The sequence below is a fragment of the Petaurus breviceps genome, unplaced genomic scaffold, assembly GCF_028583685.1.
Source record: "Petaurus breviceps papuanus isolate PSGF00001 unplaced genomic scaffold, PetGlider_PUasm1.0 174, whole genome shotgun sequence".
In the NCBI taxonomy this organism is placed as follows: Eukaryota; Metazoa; Chordata; class Mammalia; order Diprotodontia; family Petauridae; genus Petaurus; species Petaurus breviceps.
The window spans coordinates 57,870,662-57,895,686 of NW_027185761.1; the positions used below are offsets into that span (position 1 = coordinate 57,870,662).

Consider the following 25,025-nt stretch of genomic DNA (forward strand, 5'->3'; position numbering starts at 1 on the left):
CAGATTACATGTTCACCATCGTCTTTGGTTTGTAGGAAGTTGGGAACCTGATATTTGCCCACTATCTGGCCTCTTAAGCCTTTACATATTTTAATAAGTAATTCATGAAATTTAATAGAGCCAAACAAGTTTGTTTTCAACCATATGTCAAAAGTTAAACTGGTTGCTTAGCATAATGCTTTGAACCCAAGTGCTTGAGAAATGCTGTCTTTTGGGCCGGACTCACTGCTCTGTTGATGTGGGCACACTCTGGCAGTGCAGACAGTAGCCCAGCACCCCCTGGTCTTGTGCAGCTCTTGTCTATCTCCTTCCATAAATCCTCCATAAAGAATCTGTGCAATAAAATGAAGGTCTTCCAAAAAGACCTCAGGCTCATCTTCAGTTTTGGGGGTCCCCATAGGGCCCCTGTGTTGGTCATTTGTTGTTCCTTGCTCTAGATGTATGCCTGGCCCCTCTCCTTTTCCTGTTCCACGTTTCCTGGATGGTAGGCCTTGCAACACTATTTGCACATAAGTCATTATTGGTAATATGCTGTAGCTACCTTGTGTCCACTATGCATCCCTCCATTGCCCCTTAGATTTTTGGATTCTTTCATCATCTGTGACTATGCAAATTTCCAGGAGAATATCAGTGTTTTTTTTTTTTTTCAAGATGGGTTTTAGTTTCAGGAAACACTGAGATCACAGAAAGGCCTATACAACATCCCTGTTTATGTCTCCTTCTGGGCCTAGCTCATACCATATGCTATGCTTGTCCTGGATAGATATATACAGGACGATGGTTTGGTCCAACATAAATCTAAGAATCTACACATTATGAACAGCAGGCATTTTTTCATATATTTGGCTTTACCTATATGACTGTTAGGTTGAACTTCTTATTGGTCATGGCTGTCTGGTTGAGGAGGCCTTCAGACATGCTGAGGCTTGTTGAATTAGTCAAATGCAGCTTCAACCATGTCACACTCTTCCCCCCAACCTACTCAAACTCTAGTGGCTCCCTATTGCCTCCAGGATTAAAAACAAAATTCTTTGCTTGATATTCAAAGTCCTTGATAACTAAGCCCCACCCTCCCCTTCTAGCTTATACCTTAGACTCTGACACGTTGATACAGTGATGCTGGCTTCTTTACTGTTCCAGGAACAGGATGCTTCATCTCTCAACTCCTGGGATTTTCTCTGGCTTTCCCCCATGCCTGGAATGCTCTCCTTCCTCATGCATTTACGCCAGTATTCTCTATTTTACTTCAAGTTTCAGCTAAAATCCTGTCTTCTACAGGCAGTCTTCCCTCATTTTTCCAAATTCCAATGCCTTCCTTCTCTTACTTATTTCCTATTTGTCCTGTATATAACTGATTTGTACATATTTATCTGCAGGTTGTCTCCCCCATTAGATTGTAATTTCCTTGAGGGCAGGGAGTCTTTTGCCTTTTTGCATCCCCAGTACTTAACATAGTGCCTGGCACATAGTAATAGGAGCTTAATGTTTACTGACCCTTTATAGTATCTGTAAACAAATGTATGGAAGACCTCACTATCTATAAAGGATTCCACTCTGTGCAGTTCTGTCTCCAGGTGTTGTGAAAAACACTTTTTAAGCACACATTTCTCTGTCTCCTTCCCTTGATACTGATAATCAGATTCATTAAGAAATCTTGTATGATCTTAGCATATTTGTATACAGAGACACTTCTTTTCAACAGATCCTTTATGGCAGTGCTTTGCTCTGGTCAAAACCTGGACCTTATATGCTCTATCCCTTTTACTCAGTTGTATAAATGAGTATGTCTTCAGCATAAAATCACTCATGAAACCTGTTTGATCCTTTGACATATATTAACTAGGGATGTCCTCCACTTGTGTGTAGATAATTCTCACAAATACTTTATTGAGGCAGGGCAAAGTCTTGGGATCATAGTTTTAGATCGGGAAGGGACCTTCTGACATCACCATCATCATCATTGTTGCTGCTAGCATTTATATAGTGCTGTATGACTTAAAAACTACTTTACACGTGTGATCTCACAACTTCCCAAAGTAAATGTTAGAATTACCCTCATTTGACAAATGAGGAAGCTGAGGCTAAGAGCACTAAGTCCATGGTCACATAGCTGTTGTCTGAGGCAGGATTGGAATTCAGACCTTCCTGACCCCAAGTTCAGAGGAGAATGCCTCTAGAGAAGTTAAGGGTTTCTTCTGGGATCACACAGGCAGGTAACATTGGGGGGAGTTTGAACTTGCTCTCACTCTAAATGCAGCACATTCTTAATCTGTAGCTTCAGGAATACGGAGATGGTAGTCTGGAGAAGCAAAGTCATCCTGGGGGCTTGTTATAAAGCCGGAATGAAGATAATTAACAGAAAAGTTGGAAAAGGTGTCAAACTTTTCATCATTAAGGGCTGGTGCTACTGACCGACCCTGAGATCCTAACACCACCGTCTCCAATGGGCTTCTTGAGGAAGTGATACTGGCGCTGAAGAAAATGAGAATGGGACAAGGAGCCGAAGTAGAGCCGGATATATACTGGAGAGGTCCAGGCTGGAAGTGACACAATTTCGAGGTCACTAAAGGATTTTCAAGGTTTCTAAGGGTACGGGAGATACCAAGGGACATAACATAGCTAGCAAGGTCGGATTTGAACTCGGGTCTACATTCCAGTGTCATCTATCCAGTCTACACCAAAGGCATATGAAAACAACACAAAAACCTCAGCCCGTATTAAAAAAAAAAAAAACTTTAAGCAAAAGGGGGCAACCCAGAGAACTGGCCCATTTCCCCACTCCAGGAAAGGCGTCGGCAGGCTCTGCACGCGCAGTGACCCCCGCACACGGATTGCCCTCGTGCTTTGGGCTCATCTGCACGCCCCCGCGGACACGCTACAGCAATAAGAGGGCGCGGAACCCTCAGGTGAAAGCTTAGGACAAAATGAGGAAGACGTGTCCCAAGTCAGCCCCGCCCCCTCCGAGACCAGGCCGGGGGCCGTCCTCCGAGTCCTGGCAGGCAGGCCCCACCCCTCGCGGAGGAGGCGGCGGGCCCGGTCTCACGTGACGCCCTTTCTTACGGTCTCGGGGTCCGAATTCTCTGGACCCCTAACAGTTGGATTAAGTGGCCCCCGAGGCCCCTTCCTGCTCTAGCTCTGGGATCCCGCCACCTGACCCCACCCTGTGGGCCTCAGTTTCCCCATTTGTCTAATTAAGGGAGGGGGCTTGGCCTCCGGGTCGGCCCCTCCTTCCCCTCACTTCCGGAGCGGAAGAAAGAAGACGCGGCCCAGAGCTCGGTTTCCTGGACGCTCGGGGTCAGATCGGCTCCAACGCCCAGGGAGGGAGCTGCGTGGCCTGGGCGTCGCCCGGCGGAAGGACACGCGGAGCTTGCCCCGGTCCTCGAGCGAACCTTGACCTTACTCCACTTCCGGTCGGAGGGAGGCTCTCTACTCGTCACGTGACCGACGAGGCAGTACTGGAGCGACGCGGAGTAGGCTCTACTTCCCACAATAAGTGGCCGCGCCCTACAAGGGCGGGGCGGCGAGAAAAGACTTTAATTCCCATGATGCCACGGAGCGGAAGCAGAGGACTCGGAAGACAGCTGATGAAGAGGGGGACGTGGAAGGGGACGGAACGGGACCGCCCGTACGCCCCATTGGCCTCGGCGCGGCGTAGGGCGTGTGGCGGGGCGGGTCTCGTGTCGTCACTTCCTCCCCTCCCGTCTAGGTCCCGCCCCTCCTATTCCGCGCCGGCGCAGTGGAGTCGGGCCGGCAGGAAAAGGGGGAGGAGAAAGGGAGGGGGTTGGAAGCGCTGACGCGATCCTGTCCGCGTTGGAGCCGCCGCCGTGACCGCCGCCGCGTGACGTGGCAGAGCCCGAGCGCGAGCCGTCGAGCGCAAGCGCCCCATTCCTACAATAAATGCCCGCCGAGCTGCCGCCGGTGCCTATCGCTCCTGCCGTCTGAGCCCGAGCCCGAGCCCGAGCCCGAGCCGGTGTCGGGGCCGCCCGTCAGTGCGGAAGCCGCGAGCAGAGCCACGCAGGCCGCGGGGCCCGCCGCCCCCTTCCGTTCCCGTCACCGCCGCCATGGGACTCACTATCTCGTCGCTCTTCTCCCGCCTCTTCGGCAAGAAGCAGATGCGCATCCTAATGGGTGAGGCCCGCGGACTCCGGGCGCCAGGCCCGCGCTGTGCCCCGCACGCAGGGCTCGGGTGGGGGTGGGGGGCCGAGGCCGGCCCTTCCTTCTCGCCCGGGGCCTCGTAGGTTTGTAGCCGGGGTGGGGGGAGGGGGGGTCCGCTCCTCCCACCTTACTGGTGTGGAAACTGAGGCCCGGGGAAGTCCGGCGACTCCGCCAAGGTCACACGGGGGAGTGGGCTCGGCGCCCCCCGAGGGCCGCGTCCTCCACGTTCCTCCGGCCCTGCCGACGTCGGAGTTGGAGGCTCGGGCTTAACCGTCAGAGCCGGCGCCATGGGGACGCCGGGGACGGCGCCATGGAGAAGGGAACTTTCTGCCCAAAAGTGTCTCGTCAGAGCAAGGGGCGCGTGAGTGTGACTTAACGCCGAGCGCAGGCCCTGCCTTTGCCTTCGGCTGTGGACCCTTCATTTAGGCCTGTGATCTTTTCCCGGGAATCGTTCCTCCCCTAACCGTTTTCTTACAGCCGAGGAAAAGCGATTTAAACACACTGTTTAAACCCTGTACCCTGGAACCAGAATGTGTTTACGTGTAAAATCTCAACTCAAATACGTTTAGTGTTGGCTTTCATTTATAGGAAATGCAACACGGCTTTGTGAATAAAGAGCTTGCCTGGAAGTCCGGAAGATCCAGGTTCAAATGACTTAACTCAGGGCCCTAGGTGACGCTCTGAACTCTGTCAGTTACCGAGAAAGGCTGGGCTGGGCTGGGCCGGGCTGGGCCGGCCCCTTACTCCTTGGGCCTTTGCTATACCAATGAAATCGCCCTCCGCCCCCAAAGCCCTTCTTTTACCTCATTGTAGTAATTGCATATATTGTCTTTCTGGTTCTGCTTGCGAGTTTGTACGACTCTTCTCATGTCTTTCTTTATGTTTGTCTTTTCTCGCGGTGCATCTACATAAATTCATTACACGAATGTACCACAATTTGTTTACCTGTTCCGCAGTGGATGAATGAGCACTTGGTTTTCGGTTTTTGCTTCTATGAAACAAAACAGCACAACTTTAAATGGCTGAAATCTGGCAACCTGGAGAGAGATTAGGAGTCTGGAAGGACTTTGAACTATAATTTCTGACCTGTTTGTTAAAGATAGTAAATGATCCTTGATTGTTTTCTCGTGGTAAAAATAATATGGATAGGTCCTTTTACTTCAGAACCCATAGAGGAATTGGGGGTTTGTAGGTTCGCAGTGTCTTAGTATTTGTCCTGGCTCAGTTAAAGGAAAGGGACTGTTCCGGCTGTGTGAAAATCCTAGTTTGAAGGCAAGGGGGCAGAACATTGAGAAAAGTTGTAGTTATAATTACTGTCATGTGAGAAAGTGTGTAAAAGGCATTGAAATTATAGAAATGCCAACTACTTTATCACTTTCCTAGATCCAAAAAGAAAACTTAGGGTTCTAAATTTAATTTAAACTGAAATTTCTTCATCTAGGTTTTCTGCTTTTCCATTTTAACTTCTGCTGATTATTAGATTCTCTTGATTTAAAAACTGTTTTCATGCTCCTGATAGAGAAGACTATTATTTTCCAATACAAAGATATTAACACTCTTAAAAAGATAAATGACATGAATCAACGAGCAGGTGTTTGTATATAAAATATAAACTTAAGAAAGATTTTGTTTCAGTTTAAAGGTTGAGATTTTTCTCTTGCCCTCCTGAAACCTTACAATTAAAAAGACATGATTTTGTTCATTGTAACCACAATATGCTCTGTCGGTGGTTCCACCTATTCCTTTGTAGGTAACCCTTATATGCCTCCTAAGCCAGCGGCTTTTTTTTTTTTTCCAAGATTTCCCTTTTTAAAAAGGTGGTTAGGGATGTGGGGTTGTGATAATGTAGAAATGTTTTTTTTAAGTTCTCCATTTTCTGCCTTTAGTCTTTAAATAATTTTCAATTATTAGAAAAAAAATTGGTCACATATACTTTAAAGTATTTCATACCAGCTGAACTGCTGTAGCAAAGTGAAGGGAGAACTATAACATGGATTTGTCTGGAAGGTGATTTACCCCTACCTTGAATTTCTGATGAGATGTGAGTTGGAAATTGACAGGTAATTTTGTAATACCGTCTTGGACTTGATTGCCAAAATGAAAATGTCATCTACAAATATTTTAAGATGTCCAGTTAGTGATTCTTTTATCAAAATAACACTAGTACTAATAATAGCTGTCATTTACATAGTATTTGTTACAACAACCCTGGGAGGTAGGTTATGGTGAAGTCACTCGCCCTGGGGTTACCTGGCTACTAAGTGACTAAAACTAGATTTGAACATAGGCATTACTGGAAGGAGCCCCTTGAGCTCTCAGGATCATGCCTTTAGCACTGGAAGGTACCTTAGAGGTCATCAAATCCAATTCCTTCATTTAACAGATTGGGATACTGACAGGAGAAATAGCTCCCCTCAGGTCATCCATCTTTTCTAAGGAATGATTCCATTTAATAATTCTTCAGACAAATGATCAATCTTTGTTTGAATAGAGTGGGAAACCTCCCAAAATTGATTTCCTTGTTTGTATCTTATACTTACTGGTCTTGTTCATGTCCCTGATCTCCCTCTCTGTCTCTTGTCCTCTCTCTCTCCCTCCCTTCCTCCCTTTCCCTCCCCCTCTCTCCCTCTCCCTCCCTTTTCCATCCCCCTCTCTCCCTCTGCCCCACACCAACACCAATGTATGCAGTATAAGAATACTGAATGTGGCATTTCTTCACTCAACACTTATTAATCTCATATGTGCTACATATATGCTTATGTATGTGCTCATACAGAGAACAGTCCCTGCCCTTAAGAAGCTTATATCCTATTGAATGGAGGCCAGCTACTGAGTTAGAGAGGAGCTCTGAGTTTTGTGGATGGAAGGAAACACCTTCTGCTGCCAGGGCTACACATTCTTGAAATGTTGAAGAACATGAAGTTGTCTTTATGGGCAGGATTTAGTTAGGGACCTTTTCAGGAACCATCTAATCCAGTGCTCTGGATGTTCTGCATGGGGCAGCTCAGGCCCAGGGGAGGGAAATGACTGGGACAATCACAGCCCAGACCTCTAGATCTCCACTCCTCAGTTTTGGGGCAGTTCATAACAAGCTCATGCAAAGAAATTGTAATATTTTGTATTCCCGTTGAGATAGCCAGAGTCTTTACAGTTTTAGAAGTGAAAGAAGATTTAGCGAAAACTTCAAAATGTAAGGTAGGTTTTTGCTGATGAAGCAGAAGCCAAGATTCTTGTCTAGCCTGATTTCATTTCTGTGAGAGTTCCATGGACTGGCAAAAGTATTTTCCCCCCAAGTTTCTGTCAGAGCATTAAAAAAAAAAACCCCTCCACTCAGCATTCACCTAAATATTTGTCCCGGTAACACTTTGTCTGAGGAATCAATATTTGCTTTGGCTTGGGGGCGTTTTTGGAATACTGCAAATTTAACGTAGATGGTAGAACTTGCCAAGTTTCATGGTTTTATGCTGTTAAGAGTTGAAACATTATCCTTAGCTTACTGTAGTCATGTAGATAAAGAGCATCTGGCCCTGTAAGGGTGCCACCTTCCCTGTCTGGGTGCTTGTCTACCAAGAGCTATTTCTGATCTGTTTGGGCACAAGCAGATTCAGCTCGCCAGATCTCAGCACAGCACTTGCATGCTACATTCTGAGCATAGCACTTGCTATACTGCTCTGGTGGCCAAAGTACTGAGGATATGAAGTATTATAAAATGCTTTGGGTGATTGAGTATCACTGATGGAAATGCGATAAGCTCAGAAGAGAGGACCTTTTGATCATTTTACTGATGATTAGCACCTTTACTAAAAGTCTGACTTGGTTCAAGATGTCAAATAGTTTCTGAATTTCTTCATCTTCATTCTGTCAATAGCACTGAGTTGTTTGCAGTTTATGTAGAAATTCTACCTTATGTATAGTTCTTACATATTCAGCTACAGCTGAAATAGGAATGAGTAATTTTTAATATACCTATTTTTATTAAACTTATTGTAAATTATATATTTAAAACTCTAAAAAGCTTTTGCTTATTCTGAATAACCAGAATTAGATTCAGTTTTCTTTTCTTGAGTATACTGTTGCAGACTGTAGCAATATTAGGAAATTCATACTTAAATGGTTAGCACAAGTGAATTAGATTGCATACATGGTGTTCTAATAAATTAAAGGTGTGTTGGTGTGTTTATGTTCATGCTGTATGTTAGTAAGCATCTTGGGAGAAGCTATGGATCACTGAAGTAATTTCATGATTTTACCTTTTATTTGGCATTTAATAGTCTTATTTATGTATTCATTTTACAAAAGACACTAAAATTTAATTGTCATCTTTGTTTTTTTAAAATGAATGTTCTGGTATATCTAATAGATAACTAATCCTTAAATCAACAACTTTCTATGACACCACTGCTTCTATAAATTCTTATTACTGGGAGTGTTGGAAAGATTCTTAGGGTTCTTATGCAGAATTACTTTTGTAGACAGATTTTATTGTAAAATAATTAGCCATGTGAGAAAAGCCATGAAGTCTGGGGGGAGGGGTACATTTTGGCTTAGAGCTGTGCCCCTTGAGGCTTGGGGGTGGGGGTGGTGACAGACCCAGGCCCTGTGTGTACCATCTTAGGCAGAACATATTTTGGGGGATAAACAAAGTAAAGTGATTGGACCAATTGGTATGAAAATATATCAGAATACAAAAGAGAAATTCAGAAAGACTTTTAAGAACTGATGCAGAGTAAGCAACCACATACACAATGACCAAAATAATTTAAACCAAAAAATGCTAAAAGGAGCCCTATGTCCAAGTCACTGCAATAACCAGTCTCAGCCCCAGAGGAGAAAAGGAAACGGCTGTCTTTTTGGTAGAGTGAGGACTGCTTGGTCTTGCCAAAGATTTGCATATGTTGTCAAATACTTGGGGACCCAAAGGGTTAGTTTTACTTAAATATTTTTCTTTGTTCCCAAGGGAGGCTTCTTTGAGAGCAGGGTATATCTGGAAATTACAGTACTGTAAAAGTTAAAGCCATCAATAAAACTTATTTCAAAAAATTTTTTTGAAGTAATTAACAAAGTTTTGTTTAAAAATTAGCATAAATTGCATATTTCGAGGTCTACTTGTGTGAGGGCAACTTTTTAATATTGAACTTGGCTATAATTTTGACTTGATGGTATTTTGTTTAGCCAAAAGTGAGTTTTGCTTTAATTTTAAATTTTGAATAAAGTCACTTTGGACTTTATTCACCATGTACTAAGCTCGTTGTCAGTGTGGCAAGTGTTTCTTGTTGCGCTGTTCCCTTCCGCTGGGGATGCCAGGCATTTATGGGATAGAGTTTAGTTGTGTCAGAAATTGTAGTTCCTTGTAGTCCTGGGGAAGATGCTCAAGGGAGTTGAACTATTTTAGTAGTGCTTTTGCAAGTTTTAAAAATTGTTTCATATCTAAATTTGTTTGACACACTTGGAATAGGTAGTAACTTCCTCCATAGGACAAAAATTGGCAATAGTGATGGTGGAAAGAATGATATAGGCTCTTTAAAAGTATAAGCCATAATGCGTGATGAATAAGGAAAGGGAAAATAAAAAGAATTTCTTAGCAGAAGTAATCAGTCATCTGAAACTGCTTTCAGTAATTGGTCCATGAGAGGTAGCCTGATAATGGCTGGAGACCCCACTTTGGTTCAAGAAGATTTAGATTCAGGAGTAGCCTGTTCCTATGGCTCTGTGAAGAAAGCCTGGGCCATTTGCTTAATCTCTGGGGTCCACCTAACTCTTACTAATATAAATTGCTGATCTTCTTGGAGAGAGAGTTCAGTGCTAGGATGTAGTGAAATCACATGCCCCGCTCCCTCCTTTCTGCCTCTGAAACCTCTCCCCCCATGAGTCCAAATGTACTACGAATTGAGTACCTTTTTGAAAGAAAATTGAAAATTAATTTTTCAATACTTGAGGTGATGGATCAAGTGAGTAATAGTATAATAATTAGAACTAGTTTTTGACTTGAAAACTTGGGCTCCTTTTGCCAAATTGGACTTCAGTGGAAAAATAACCACTTCTGTTTGAGTTTTAATTTAATTGTCACACAACAAAAACCAAGTGTGAAAAAAATTTTTTTTTGCTTTTTGGAGGGCAATTGGGGTTAAGTGACTTGCCCAAGGTCACACGGCTAGTTTTTGTGTTAAGTGTCTGAGGTCCAATCCGAACCCAGGTCCTCTTGACTGCAGGGCTGGTGCTCTATTCACTGCGCCACCTAGCCGCCCAATGTTTTTATTATCTCAAAAAATTATGATCATCATGTGCTATTAATCACTCATAAAATGAATACTGTAGGGGCGGCCAGGTAGCACAGCGAGTAAGAGCACCGGCTCCAGTGTTGAGAAGACCTGGAGATCGAATCCCGGGCTCAGACACTTAGCACCCACCCAGAAACACCTGGCCGTTTAACCTTGAGCAAGTTACTTAATCCCAATTGCTTAAAAAAAAAAATGAATAGTATAGGAATTGATGTTGATGTCTAAAAGTTTTCAGGTCTCTTGAGATTTGTATTTATATATACACTTTATTCTGTTCTTTTAAATAGTTAGCTGGTATTTTTCTTTACTGCTGCAGATTTTAGCCAATTCTGTGGTCAGGGTGAGGCCCCAGAAGCTCTAAAACAATAGTATATGTATTTGGTAAGGTAGACAAGGTGGAGTTTCATGACTCTTGTCTAGATGCTTTCTGTGATAACCAGGCAGTGAGATCAAAAGCTGCTTTTTATTCATTCATTTATTTATTATGGGTTTTGTCACCAGCAAGAAAGCTCTGCCTCCTTCTGCCCTCCTTCAATTGCCCCCCTATTCAAGGAAGCCTTCTGATGTGCTCTGGAGGCCAAGGGCCCCCATGATTTGTCAGGCTTCCGGGCAAAAGTTGGGGTGGGTTGAAACAATCTTGGCAGACCTGCTTTTCTCATTTGTGAAATAAGGAGTAGTCAGTCATACAAATGAATGAAATAACATTTCTTAAGTGCTCATCATCCAGTGAGCTAAGTGGAAAGAGAATATTTTGTCAGCCTCATGCCAGGTAAAAATAGGATCTGTTCTAGTCTCTTAGTTTTTTACCTTCCAGGTTTTAAAACAGACCTATAATGATCTGTTCTGAAGAGAAGAGCATTCTTTATGTTGCAGATTTTTATCTCAGTTCACTACTGGGCTTAATTTTCTGATTTTTGGGTGATGGTTCATAGAATCAGATATTCAGAGCTGGTAGTCCTACCTTAGAGGCAATCAACAAACATTTATTAAGGATGTAGTATATTATGTACAAGGCTCTCACTGTGCCAAGTGCTGAAAGTGCTTAGAGATCATTGAATCCAACCTCATCATACAGATGAGAAGACTGATGCCAGAGCAGTTGCTGGTCTGGCTCAGTCAGTGTGTGGTACAGGACCTCCACACAGGTCCGCTCTCCATGCTGTGCTGTTTCTCTTGGTTGGTTTACATTGGGAAGATGATGTTTAGATAAACTAAGATCATTTTTGCCCTTACACCTTGGAGTCCTTTCTCCCCTTCCCCCCTTTTATAATAGTAGTCAAAGAAGTAGAATTGATGTTTTTTTGTTTATATTCTCTTATTTTGATATTTGATATGGTTATATAAAAAGTTAAATCATGGACATTGCTGGTCGAAAATATTTTTAGTTGAAATATATTTTGTCTGAGGCTCAAAAAATGTAAAAAGACATTTTTAATTTTTATATTTATTCTCAGAAATGTTTCTGTTTTATTTTTTAAAGAAAAATTAATCTCTAAGTTCTGTAAGGCTGTTTGTAAAATAATTTTGTAGTTCACACTTTGGATTAGGATCTAAAATCTATTTTCCTTTCCCCAGTTGGTTTGGATGCTGCTGGCAAGACAACTATTTTGTACAAGCTGAAGTTAGGGGAGATAGTCACCACCATTCCAACTATCGGTAAGGAAAATAATGGTTCATTCTGATTTGTAAAGTGGCAAGAGAGCTTTTAAAATTTTGGAGTAATGCAGTGTATTGCTGAGTAATATTGCTGTAATTCAAACTAGTTTTTATTTGTGAAAGTTTGCTAATTATTTATTAGAACTTAAAAGAATAATGGAATATTGCAACAATAGATTCTGTTGATAAATTTACATAACTATTATTTTCTTTTTAGGTTTTAATGTGGAAACAGTAGAATATAAAAATATTTGTTTCACAGTATGGGATGTTGGTGGTCAAGATAAAATTAGACCTCTTTGGAGGCATTACTTCCAAAACACACAGGTAGGATATGGATTTTCTTACATATTTTTTTAAAATGTTTTATTAACTTCTGATTTACATCATTCGTTTCCACCAGATTTTGAGTTACAAATTTTCTCCCTGTTTTTCCCCTACCCACCGCCCCAAAATAGCAGTCCCACAGGATATCCCCTCCTCCAATCTGCTCTCTCCCATATTTTCTCCCATATTCCTTTTGACTTTTCCAGTGGATCTCTATGCATCAGTGCCTGTATATCTTATTTCCCAATTACATGTTAGATGGTATTAATAATTGTGTGTGTGTATACATACATACACACACACACATATATTTGAATATTTGATTTTAAAACTTTCAATTCCAGATTCATTCCCTTCCTTCCTTGTCACCCACCCTTACTGGAAAGATAAGCAGTTCAGTATAGGTTGTACATGTGTGGCTAATGTAAAACAATAACATAGTAGATATATTGTAAAAGGCTGAATATATTTCCCTCCTTCCTATCCCACCTCCCTCTTGTTCTATTCTCTACTTTGATCCCGTCCCTTTTCAAAAGTGGGTGCTTCCAACTTCCCTCCCTTCCATCATTCCCCCTCTCATTCCCTTCTTCCCCCCCCCCCATTCTCCTGGAGGGTGAGATACCCTATTTAGTGTGTATTTCACTTGCTCCTCAAGCCAAATTCAATGGGAATAAGGTTGACCCATTCCCTTTTGCCTTCCTAGTCTTCCCCTCCATTGTAACCATTTTCACCTTTTCTGTATGAGATAGTTTACCCCAATCTGTCTCTCCCCATTTCCTCTCATTATATTCCTCTCACCTCTTAATTTCACCTTTTAAGTATCATCCCTTCCTGTTAAATTGGTCTTGTGCCCTCTATCTATGTATACCTGTAAACTTATATACACATTCATATATGTATTCATAAGCCCATATACCCTCATATATAGACATATATATATATGAGGGTATATATATATATATTTCTATTACCTTCAGCTACTGAGAAAAGTTTCATAAGTTACACAGTTACTATTTTTCCATGTAGGAATGTTAATAGTTCAACTTTGACAAGTTCCTTATGATTTCTTTTCCCTGTTTACCTTCTCATGCTTCTCTTGCTTCTTGTATCTGAATGTCAGATTTTCTATTCAACTCTGGTTTTTTCAGCAAGAATGCTTGAAAGTCCTCTATTCCACGGAATGACCATATTTTCCCCTGAAACATATGATACTCAGTTTTGCTGGGTAGGTGACTCTTGGTTCTAATCCCAGCTCCTTTGACCTTGGGAATATTATATTCCAAGCCCTTCGATCCCTCAGTGTAGAAGCTGCCAGATCCTGGGTTATCCTGATTGTGTTTCCACAATATTCAAATTGTTTCTTCCTGGCTGCTTGTAATATTCACTCCTTAATCTGGGAATTCCAGAACCTGGCTATAATATCCCTAGGAGTTTTCTTTTTGGGATCTTTTTCAGGAGGTGATCCGGTGGATTCTTTCAATCTCCATTTTGCCCTCTGGTACTAAAACGTCAGGGAAGTTTTCTTTGAGAACTTCCTGGAGGATGATTTCTAGGTTCTTACTTTGGTCATGGCTTTCAGGTAGTCCAATAATTTTAAAATTATCTCTCCTGGATCTCTTTTCCATGTGAGTGGTTTTTCCCATGAGATATTTCACATTGCCTTCTATATTCTTTCATTTGTTTGGATCTGTTTAACAGCATCTTGATTTCTCATAAAGTCATTAGCTTCCATTTGCTCCAGTCTAATTCTGAAGCAATGATTGAGCTTTTGAGATTCTTTTTCCATCTGGCAAATTCGGCTTTTTCAGGCATTCTTCTCCTCATTGCCTTTTTGAGCCTCCTTTGCCATTTGAGTCAGTCTGTTTTTTAAGGTATGATTTTCCTCAGTCAGGCTGTTGACTCTCATTTCATAATTTTCTTGCATTGTTCTCATTCTCTTCCCAATTTTTCCTCCACTTCTCTTATCTGCTTCTTAAGGTCCCCTATGGCCTGTAACCAGCTTGTATTTTCTTTTGAAGCTTTCGGTGCAGGAGTTCTGACTTCACCGTTTTCCTCCTGTTCCATGCTTTGCTCCTTTTTGTCCCCAAAATAGGAATGTAATGTTGGAATCTTCTGTCTGCTTTGTTTCCTTTGCCTGCTCATTTTGCCACTCAATTACTTGACTTTTGGGCTTTTTGCCACAGTAGGACTCTGCCACCAGAGCTTTCGTCCCAAATGCTGGGGTTTTCTCAGCTGCCAGAGGTATTAGTTGGGTGCCCTCTCTGAGGTTTCCACATGCTCTGGCAAGCTGGACACACACCCCAGGACCTCCACCCTAGACTGCAGTCCAGATCCAAGCAGGTTAAAGCAAGAGCGATTACCCCTCAGACTGGTGCTTGGTCCCCCTACACTCTGCAGGCCAGCAGCTGAAGCCACCACGTGGCACTGGCTGGCTGTGCCCTTGTCTCAGTGGCTTCTCGCCCTGGGGGTAAAAGCCACGCACTCCCACTTACTGGTCCCAAAGTCCAGACTGCACTGACCTCTCACTTTGTCCTTTGCATCTGTGTGTTGATAAATCTGGAAACTGCCACAGCTGCTGCTGATCTGGAAAGCCTCGGCATGGGGCTGGGCTCTGCTCCCAGAGCGCTGTGCTGGATTCCTGCTGGCCTGCCGGGCTGTCCTCAGCAGGAGGTTAGCTTCTCTGTGTCATTTTGTGTGTTCTGCAGCTCCAAAGTTTGTTTAGAGTCCCCTTTTTACATGGATCGGGGAAGGTGGAAGCGGAGCTTCGGGAAGGTCGTGCTTCTACTCTGCCATCTTGGCTCTGCCCCCCATATTATTAACATATAATAAATATATATGTACATGTGTATTATAAGCTGTTTTTCAGATGTGAGTTAGCATTCCTCTTATCATTACTTTCCTGTCCCTGGGTGGACTCCTCCTTTTACTTAAATTTGGCCTGGAGAAGTAGACTTTATTGAGTGATCCCAAGAAGTTTTTTGGGTCCCAGACAGTGAATTAGCCACCTACCACTTGTCAGTATCTTCACTTTGTTGACTTTCAGTCTTCGTTTAGAAAATAGCAGAGTGTAGGTAATTACCTAAAGTTAAATTTTATTTTCATGTACTGACCATCAACTTTAGAAGCCTTTTTAATTTCTTCAGATACAGTTTTCTTTAAAAAAGTAAGAAAATTTACAGTACATTAATTCTCTTGTTGATTATTTTGGGAATATAGTTTCTTCATTGTTTAGAAATCTAATGTAGTTAGTGTGTTTTTTTACCATTACTTTTCTATGTAAAGTGGTTAGTATTTCCTTGCTGTGTGTGCCCCTCTTTGGTGTTGGTCCCTGCCCCTCTTTGTCTTAGTCTAATCTTAGTGAGATACCTTGTCTGTCATCAGAGCCTTTCAATTATGGTTGGCAAAGAGAGCATTTATTAATTGCTTGCTGTGTGCCAGGCATTTTGCTAGGCACTAGGGATACAAAGACAAACAGCCAACATGGTCTCAGCCTTGAAGAGGTTGTAATGGAGAAACCTAGCACACAAAAGGGGGCTGGGGGAAGGTGCTGGATGTGGCTGGGAAGTGACACAAGCAGCCCTGTCAGAACCTGACATCCCAGGAGCAGAAGAGGAATGGGGAGGACTGGTTTGGGTCATCCTTGGGACTGAGAGCTGGCCCCAGGGCTGGAAGACGAGCTGGAATTTTGCCCATAGGCACTTACTAGCCATGTGACCCTGGGCGAGTTATTTAACATCTCCCAGCCTAAGTTTTCTTATCTGTAGAATGGGGGTAATAATTAATTTTGTTATTATGATGCCTTCTAATATCCAAGTGAAACTTTAGTATAGGCCTTTTATCTTTTGATTATATTTTACAAAATGTTATCAAACTAATGTTTATGGAGAGCTTATAGTATGCAAAGAACAATTTGTCCAGGTCTCTGTTCTTTCCATGAAATCCTGCATTCACATCCCATGTTTTACTTCCTATTTGAGGCTTGTAAAATCACATAACCTCATTGGCCTGTTTCTTTATCTGTAAAATGAGGGAGTTGGATTAGATACGTCCTCAGAGCCTTTCCATCTTTAAAGCTGTGATCCTGTGGGAGTGCTAGGGGATGGCAGAGTTGTAATTAGCTTAGGACAAATGAGAACAGAAGGTATAGGCATCGAACCATATTTAATTCAATGTATTAACATGGAGCTGGGGGCATTGAAGTGTGATGGACAGAGTCAGGAAAACTGGCTTTAAGTACTGTCTCCAGTGCATCCTAGCTGTGTGACTTGGGACCAGTGGGCTTCTGACCCTCTCACAATCCTTGGGCAGCTCTCAGAAGTGCTGACTTGCCTTTGTGATTCAGGAAGCTTTCTCATTTTTTATTTTTTATTTTTTTGCATTTTGGAGGGGAGAGGGCAGGGCAATTGGGATTAAGTGACTTGCTCCAGGTCATATGGCTAGTAAGTGTTAAAGTGTCTGAGGCTGGATTTGAACTCAGGTCCTCCTGACTCCAGGGTCAATGCTCTATTCACTGCACCACCTAGCCTCCCCAGCTTTCTCACTTTTGAGCTCCATAACAGAGATGAAATCACAGGTCCGGACCAAAGAAATTGATGTTGAAGGTAAATATTTTTAGCTAGAGAAAAGGTAAGATAACTCTGGCACTTTGCTGGCTTAATCTTGTTTATTCATGCATCAAAGTTCTTATCTTGTGGTTGGGGTAAGATTCTGTCACTAGGACTCAGGTACCCCCTTGGTCAAGTGGTTTGTATTCGAATTTTCTGAAAGGAGGGTGCTTTTTTTTTTTTCTTAAAACAGTATTGAAATAGTATAGCTTAAGTTATTATTTATCATTAATTGTATCAATAATTTGGTAATAATTGCCTAATACTAGACATATCAGTGGTAAACTGACTAGGCTTTTAAAGCCTTTTAGGGTACTTTCAACTTCATATTTTTCTCACCAATTCCTATCAGTCATAACCAAATCTAATCTTGTTCTCATACTCAGACCTAATTAGAATACCTGTTTCTAATTTGCTTTAAACCTTTACTATGGAATTAGGCCAGGGCTTGTCCATAGCTTGTCCGGTTTGTTATCAAATCCTTGTAGCTGGCTGTGGGAGTTGTTAAGAAATGACTCATCTCTGTTAGGTAAGGCCTTAGTTAAATTTTTGGCCATTAACAGATTTGTGACCTGCGAGGAATCCAGTGTTTCCTAGTTTGTAGCTAAAGAAGAAATCATGTATCTTTGTTGTGAAACATAAAATTTTGTGACTCTCTCCGCCGCTCATTCAGAAAGGAGCTAGTTTCTAGTCTTCAGCCAGAGGATGTCTCCCTCCCCAAGGATGCTTCCATGTTTGGCCTTCAGCTGTGTGGTTCCTGGGATATTCCTCCCCGTGGTGCAGATCCACATCTCCCCATGTTCTTTCATCTCTGTGCTCTGCTTTTATGTCTGTTCCCCACAGAAAGGCCCACCCCAAATGCTTCAGATAGAGAAGCACTTTTTAGCCACCAGGTTATCTTTTAACATTGGGAATGTTGAGAGACTGCCTTGGGTGTAGATTGCTTTAGTAAAAATTTTCCTTACTGCTTTCTAGAAGAGCTTAAATTTCGCTCAGGGATTACATTTTGAAGAACATGGTTTCTATCTAGGAGAGGGCCAGGAAGACAGTGGCATACTGCTTGGAACATGGTAGGCACTTACCAAGTATGTACTGAGGGGCTACGTGTGTATAAGAGGCCCCAGTGTCGGGGGGAGGGTGTGTGGGAAGGTTGGCTGTGATCCTAGTAATCAACTCTATGAGAAAGACAAGGGAATAATGTGTGGATGGGAGTGAACCCCACAGGAGAAGAGGTTACTGAGGGAGATCCACAGAAGGGTGGTTTAGAAGTGGCATGGTCTAGAAGTAACATGCCAGAGGACACGCAATATGGGCAGAAAATAAGGGAGCCCCACAGAAGGTAATCTTGCTCCCATCAACCTCCCTCTGTCTGCAACATGTTGCTAGGCATGAGTGGCCACTCATGCCCATCTTGCCATGCTTCTTTGGCTGGCATTCCAAATATGTTCTCTCAAAAAAGATGTAATTTACTGTTGCTTCAGAACTAATACATGCAACTAATGGACTTGTACAGCTAGCCACAATAAGGAAAGACATGCAACATCTTAACAGTTGAACTAGATTCCCAAACCATGTATTTATTCACTCCCTATGTGAAGGGCCCCATGCTAGGTGTGGGTGACACAGAGGCAAGAATGACACTGCCCCTGTCTTCTAGGAACTTACACTCTTTGGGCGGATGTAAATTTTTTTTTTGAGGGGGAAGGTCGGACAGTTGGGGTTAAGTGACTTGCCCAAGGTCACACAGTAGTTAGTTAAGTGGCAAGTGTCTGAGGCTGGATTTGAACTTAGGTCTTTCTGACTTAAGGGACTGGGCTATTCAGTGTGCCACTTAGCTGTTAGAGGATGTAATTTCTTTTTTAAAAAATTTTAAGAGATTTAAAAATTTCTGTAAAAATTTTTTAAAAAAATACTTAAAAAAAGGTAATTAAAAAATTACCTTTAGTTTACAGCATTCAGTTCCACAATCCCTTGAGTTCCAAATTCCCTCCCCCCTCATAGAGGCATTCAATCCGATATAGGCTCTACAAATCCCTTCTAATTAAACATTAGTCAGGTTATAAAGAAGAATTATAACCAGTGGAGTAAACAGTGAGAAAGAAGGAGCCAAGCAAAACAAAACGCAAAAGAGAGAACAAGTAGTTTGCTTCAGTCTGCATCCAGACTCCATAAATCTTCCTCTGGATGTGGAGAGAGGACGCAGTTTCTTTCTTTCTTTTTTTTTTTTTTTTAAAGCAATTGGGGTTAAGTAACTTGCTCAAGGTTACATGGCCAGTTGTTTCTGGGTGTGGTGCTAAGTATCTGAGGCCGGATTTGATCCAGGTCATCCCGACACTGGAGCCAGTGCTCTTACTCGCTGAGCCACCTGGCCGCCCCTGAGGATGCAGTTTCTTAAGAAAATGTAAAACATCTCCCAAGTTGTGTATGGTTTTACTGGCTCTTTTGGTCTCCAGATTTTTCCAGGGAGCATAAAAGAGATGGAACAGAGCAGGGTAGGAGGAGGCTTAAGAAGGGATGTAAAACTAGAGTTGTTTTTTTTTTTTAATTGGGTATCAGGTCTAATTGTACCACTTTCATGGAATTCCAAAGTGCTTCCTTTAAAAATTAAAAAGAGGTGTGGGTTTGAGGCGAGGAAGCAATGAATAGCAAGCATTATGCGGATTCCTTATGTCCTGGTGTATTGGGGAGTAGTGAGAAGTTGTAGCTGCTTCTTAGGGAGGCCAGGGGCTTGGGAGAGTCTCATTAGGGCAGCCACGTTTTCTTGAGTGCAGATAAATGAAAGGAATATGAGAGGATTTGAATGGGGAATTCTGAGGCCCCCCAGAGGTATGGAGGCTGAAGAGGTTGGTGTTAGGGAGCGAGGAGTTGGGGGCAGGAGAGGAATGACTAAGTAATCAAAGTAGTCAAGTGGCAGGAAAGATTCCGGGCCTCAGGCTCTTGGAGGTTTCCTGGCTGCTCTGGGTAATTCCTTTTCTGCACTGCTACTATGTTGCTCTCTGGAAACTGGGTAGATGCTGTTTGTGTTATCATAATGACTCTCACAGCTTTATCTGACTTGTACTTGAATATTCCCTTGATTATTTGGTGATTGAAGCTCTCAGTTGTTAGTGGTCCAGAGTCAAAAAAGGTAGCAGTTTTGGAGAGGAGCTGCTATTCCCCCTTTCCATAGCATATGAACATATAAACTCAAGATGATACCAATTGTTCATTAAAATTTTCCCCCCAGATTCCTCCTGCTCATTATTAAAGAATAACAGAATGGGGTTTATTTCCCCCCAACATATATCCTAGTTGAATTACTAATTTGGGCTCATGTCTCTTTTTTTCCAATGCTTGCTAGATACACTTTGGTTATGTCTAAGTACTGGGGATCCCCCTAGTATTACACAGGAATCAAAGTGGTCAATTCTTTGTTGAAGATTTAGTTTTAAATGTCATAATGTAGTGACAAGGAACACTTGTCCCTGCTCAGGTGTTAGGATTTCACTTAACTTTTATTTCAGGCACAATTCACTTTTTGTTTACACATAAAAACTGATGGAGGAGCCACTGCTCCTGCTTGGGTTCTCTGGATAAACAGCTTGTTATTGGGCTTTACAAGGTGGTCACTGAATTTCTGTTAGACTTGGCAACACATAGTCCCTTTCCATTGGTCAGAGTTAGGTTGCTAAAGGTTGGGTACCAAAGGCTGACCTAGTGCGTCAATGTGGTGGGGTTGCCAGGCTTGTGCTCCCAGTAGCCATGCCTCATAGGAATGGTGGACAGCTTGACCATGATGATGATACCATAGATACTTCTAGTCATTTTTGGGCTTTTGATATCCAGGTTAATATGACTGTTGTAGTTAGTGGTGGCCACCAAGGTCTTGAAATAAGGAATGCCAACAAATTTAAATTCTGTTTCTGAATAGGCATCTTGAGGGGAGTGCAGAAGAGAGATCCCCTCCAAAGACTTTAGTCTTATATTTTTAATGAGATGTCCTAGCTTATGTTCTTGGAGACCCTTTTCTTCTCTCTCAGAGTACCCTAGACTTTCCCTTCTCCCCACGTAGCCCAGTTCTTTTCTGTCTTTTGGTAGAGTACATGTAACTGGCACAAGTACCTCAAGGTCTGGTGCATGTCTGTGAAGAGCTCTTGGACCTGGGAGGTCATAGAACTTCTGAGATGCTTGCCCTGGGTACCTTGTCAGCATTGTATCAGGGAAATACTTTCTAAACCGTAAATTGTTACATGAATATAAGCTGTACTAGGATGTTTAACTTTGTTTTAAAGAAATCAAGTTTTCTAGCATTTCTTACTCTGTTTTTAGTTGTAATTTTATATATTTAGTTGTGTGAGCCAACCATTGATGAAATTGTCAAAACATGACTGTTTTAGATGCTTTGGTTTTGTTCTTCTTTTTGAATCCTTGTGGCTACTTCCATGAAAAGTTAGAAGGAAGGAAAATGATTTGATTAAAATTAAGCTAGTCAGTTTTACAACTTTGCAGCATATTTAGTAAAAGTTTAGGGTATGAATTGGTATTTCATGCTATTTGGAATGAATCACTTTAACTAAAATCCTGATAGAAATAATGTGACTTTTTGGGGATATATTTACTAAGTGATTGGCTCATCAGAATTGTTTTTTCCTTCCAGGGTCTTATTTTTGTGGTAGATAGCAATGATCGTGAGAGAATTCAGGAAGGAGCCGAAGAGCTGCAGAAAATGGTAAGAAAATAATTACATTAAAATAGTAATAGAAATGTAATTAAATTAAAAGTTGACCTATTGTTCAACTAGATAGATTTTCAGGGTGAAGTAACAGTTTGTTGGTGATGATTAATCTTGGAGTCAGACAGACACTGAATTTTAGTACTGGAAAGGACATTAGGAATTCTAGTGCCAGACCCTTACTTTAGAGGTGAAGGGACTGAACTCCAAGAGGTCATGAGAGTGCCTGCTGTCATGCCTTGCTTACTTGGTACTTGCCCCATATTCCTCTTCCCTCATTTTTGTCAAGAATCTTTGGCCATAGTGGCCCAACCTAGCTGGTCTTGGAGACTCCCTTCTCAGGGTGTACATGTAGCCTTGGTGTTTTTGGCCAGTCTTTCCATTCACATTTGAGGACAAAGGTGGCACCTTTTCTCTGTCCGTTTGTATCTTGCTACGTCCTCATCATCATTTGCAAATTTCATGATCGGAGCTTTGCCCCTAGCAAGGAAACAGGCAGCCCATGTGCATGAGGCACAAGTGGCCTGGCTTTGTAGAGTGACTGATTTCCTACCAGCTTTTGTCTTAACTTTCATCTTGCTTGGCTAAAGATAAATGGAAAGAGCAGGAGAAGCAGAGGAGATAGCAGCTAGCAAGCATTTGCCAAACCTTAGAGCCCTGCCTTTCTTCACTTCTGCTGACATCTCCCTCATAGAAGGTGACCTGTAGATAGGCATCTCGCTGGGCAAAGAGGCAAGGTCATCCTGCTCTGTTGCTTTGAATGATTTTGCGTTGGGTTTGTCACTGAACAATAAGAAGCTTGCCCTGACTGACACAGAGAGCATGCCACGCCACTTTTACTGGGCTAGGTGCTGGGTGTACAAAGAAAAGTCCCAATGATCCTGCCCTCCAGAAGTTGGCATTTATTTGGGGGGAGCTCCTTGCACCACAGGCAGGTTGGTATGGAATGTATGGGGGGTGTGGGGGACAGGCATGTTGGAGACACTCTGAAGTTGAGCTTGGAAGGAAGCTGGGGGATCTGTGAGACTGGGACGGGGAGGAAGGCGTACTTCCCATAGCGCTGGAAGTTGGATTTTATTCCAAGGAAGGATGTCACCAACACCAATTTCTTTTCAGCTTCAGGAAGATGAACTTCGGGATGCTGTACTGCTGCTGTTTGCAAACAAGCAGGACCTGCCCAACGCCATGGCCATCAGTGAAATGACAGATAAACTAGGCCTGCAGTCCCTCCGCAACAGAACTGTAAGTGCCAGGGCCGTGCCTGGCCTCCCGCCTCCTGATAGGACAGCACTAGTGGGCTTGACTAAACCATGCAGAGCCAAAGGCTTATTGGAAGTAGCTCATTTCCTTGTGACCCAGGAGTCCATAATGGTGAAAGAAGAGGCAAGGCATGGTAACACAGTAATAACCCAGATGGGGCACTGAGCCCCCCACCCCCTCCTGTTTTCTTAGACTTGAGTTTACTTCCAGAGGAAGCGCTTAAAGAGCTTCTTACCCTTTTAGCAGGTAACTTGCACTTTTAAATGTTTTCTTTTTTACATTACTGACATTTTTCTGTTACTTCCCTTTCAAATCACAAAAGCTTCTCTTGTTAAGGAAAAAGAAATATAGCTAATCAAAAACCAAAAAACCCCATTGGTTGGGTCTTTGTATTTTTGTAGCATGAGTCTTTGGACATTTGGGGGAAATCTAAATCTGGTGTCAGTTTTGTAGGTGGATGTTTTTGAATTGCAAACTGGATGTGTAATTATAATTTCCTGTAGTGTGCTTTCCTCCTATGATCAAGATTTCTTCTGCCCTCTCATCAGTTTCCTTTTCTTTAATTTAAGAGTTAAAGGGACTTTGGTGTATTATTTAATCCAGCTTCTGTTTACAGATGAGAAGACTGAGTCCCAGAGCTGGGACTTTAGGGCACATAGCTGGTTAGGTATTGGACAGCAATGTTAGTAGGGAGGAGAGATGTTGTTTTTTGATACATGAGTCTGCTCACTCTCTAAAAGTAGCTGTAATCTTGTTTAGAGTTGGCTGTGTTACTTGAAAGGATCAGATTTGGGATTGAGGAGGATTCAGCAGTTTTTTGTTTTATATAAATACTTACTTTCACAGATATGATCTTATGCATAGTTTGTAGTTCAAATTTTTAATTTCTTCTGTGTTTCATGCTAATTGATCTAAATTTAGAATGCTTGTAGGAAATCCATTCTCTTCTTTCTTCTGACTTAGAAGATATTGTTGAAGTTTAATAGACTGCATTCTCATTTTTTTTTTCTTATTTCTTCACAGTGGTATGTTCAAGCTACCTGTGCTACACAAGGAACCGGTCTGTATGAGGGTCTTGACTGGCTGTCAAATGAGCTCTCGAAACGTTAAATTCAACTGGATAACTAACCAAGGACATGTTTGATAGAATTGGGTCTAGGCTTGTTACAACAAAATTAGTTTGCATCTTGGTTATTAAATGGTATCTTGGAACTGGTTTGGGCAGGATTTTACAGCATTTAAACTTATTTTGTTGCCAATTATTGTTTCCCAGGTTTAATGTTGCTGTTATAGCAGTTATACTTGGATTTAAAAAATTCTCCTTAACTTGAAAAAAGTGTACTTTTATGATTTTACTTCCCTTGGCCTAAATGCCTGGACATAGCTATTGTGACAACCTTTAAAGAATATGTTTTGAATGTTTTTTTGAGCCCCAATAAATAAAGTTTTAAAGTTTCCCCTTGCTACTTTACTGATACCTTATGTCATTCCTTGGACAGTCTGCTGATTTCAAAATGTAGCATTCCATTTGTATTTATTTCTCTCCCTTGCCAAAAAGACTTTCTAATACTGCTGCTGCCAGCCAAGAAAATGCTCTAAAACACTATTCAGATTTCCTGCAACTGAGGGACATTAGAACTTTTTTATTAGCCAGCCCTGCTTATCTTTGTGTGATTTGAACTTGATGGATAATTAATTCTGCGCTGGTGGCAGAGTTGATACTGATATGGCTTTTAATACTCAGCAGATTGTCTTCCTTTATATTGTATCTTTTTTTATGTTGCATGTTGCTTTTGGTATCAGCCCGACTTTTTGCCCAGTGTATCATAGTTCAGCTGATGTTTTATTGTTTATTGGTGAACATATCTTCATTAAGAGATTTTGGAAAATTCATCAAACTCAATAATGAATTAGTTTCTTCATAACCCACTTGAAATTATTCCTAATAAAATGATAAAATATACAATTGGGTTTGTGCTTTTTTAATCTCAAAAGATCTACACTTGATGGCAAACCTTTTATGATTATTAAAAG

General features: G+C 42.0%; 1 protein-coding gene across 2 annotated transcripts; it reads left to right on the forward strand.

The window, feature by feature from the left end:
* Window positions 1-3,781: 3,781 nt before the first annotated feature.
* Window positions 3,782-24,957, forward strand: ARF4 (ARF GTPase 4). Of its 2 annotated transcripts, none has more exons than XM_069084276.1 (6): window positions 3,782-4,128; window positions 12,009-12,089; window positions 12,307-12,416; window positions 21,657-21,728; window positions 22,848-22,897; window positions 24,213-24,957. In XM_069084276.1, exons 1-6 carry the CDS (start codon window positions 4,062-4,064, stop codon window positions 24,268-24,270), a joined length of 438 nt encoding a protein of 145 aa, XP_068940377.1. In that variant the 5' UTR covers window positions 3,782-4,061; the 3' UTR covers window positions 24,271-24,957. The 2 variants fall into 2 exon arrangements, with proteins under 2 accessions (XP_068940377.1, XP_068940376.1); XM_069084275.1 differs by having other exon boundaries at window positions 3,806-4,128; window positions 22,848-22,973; window positions 24,015-24,957.
* Window positions 24,958-25,025: the final 68 nt, after the last annotated feature.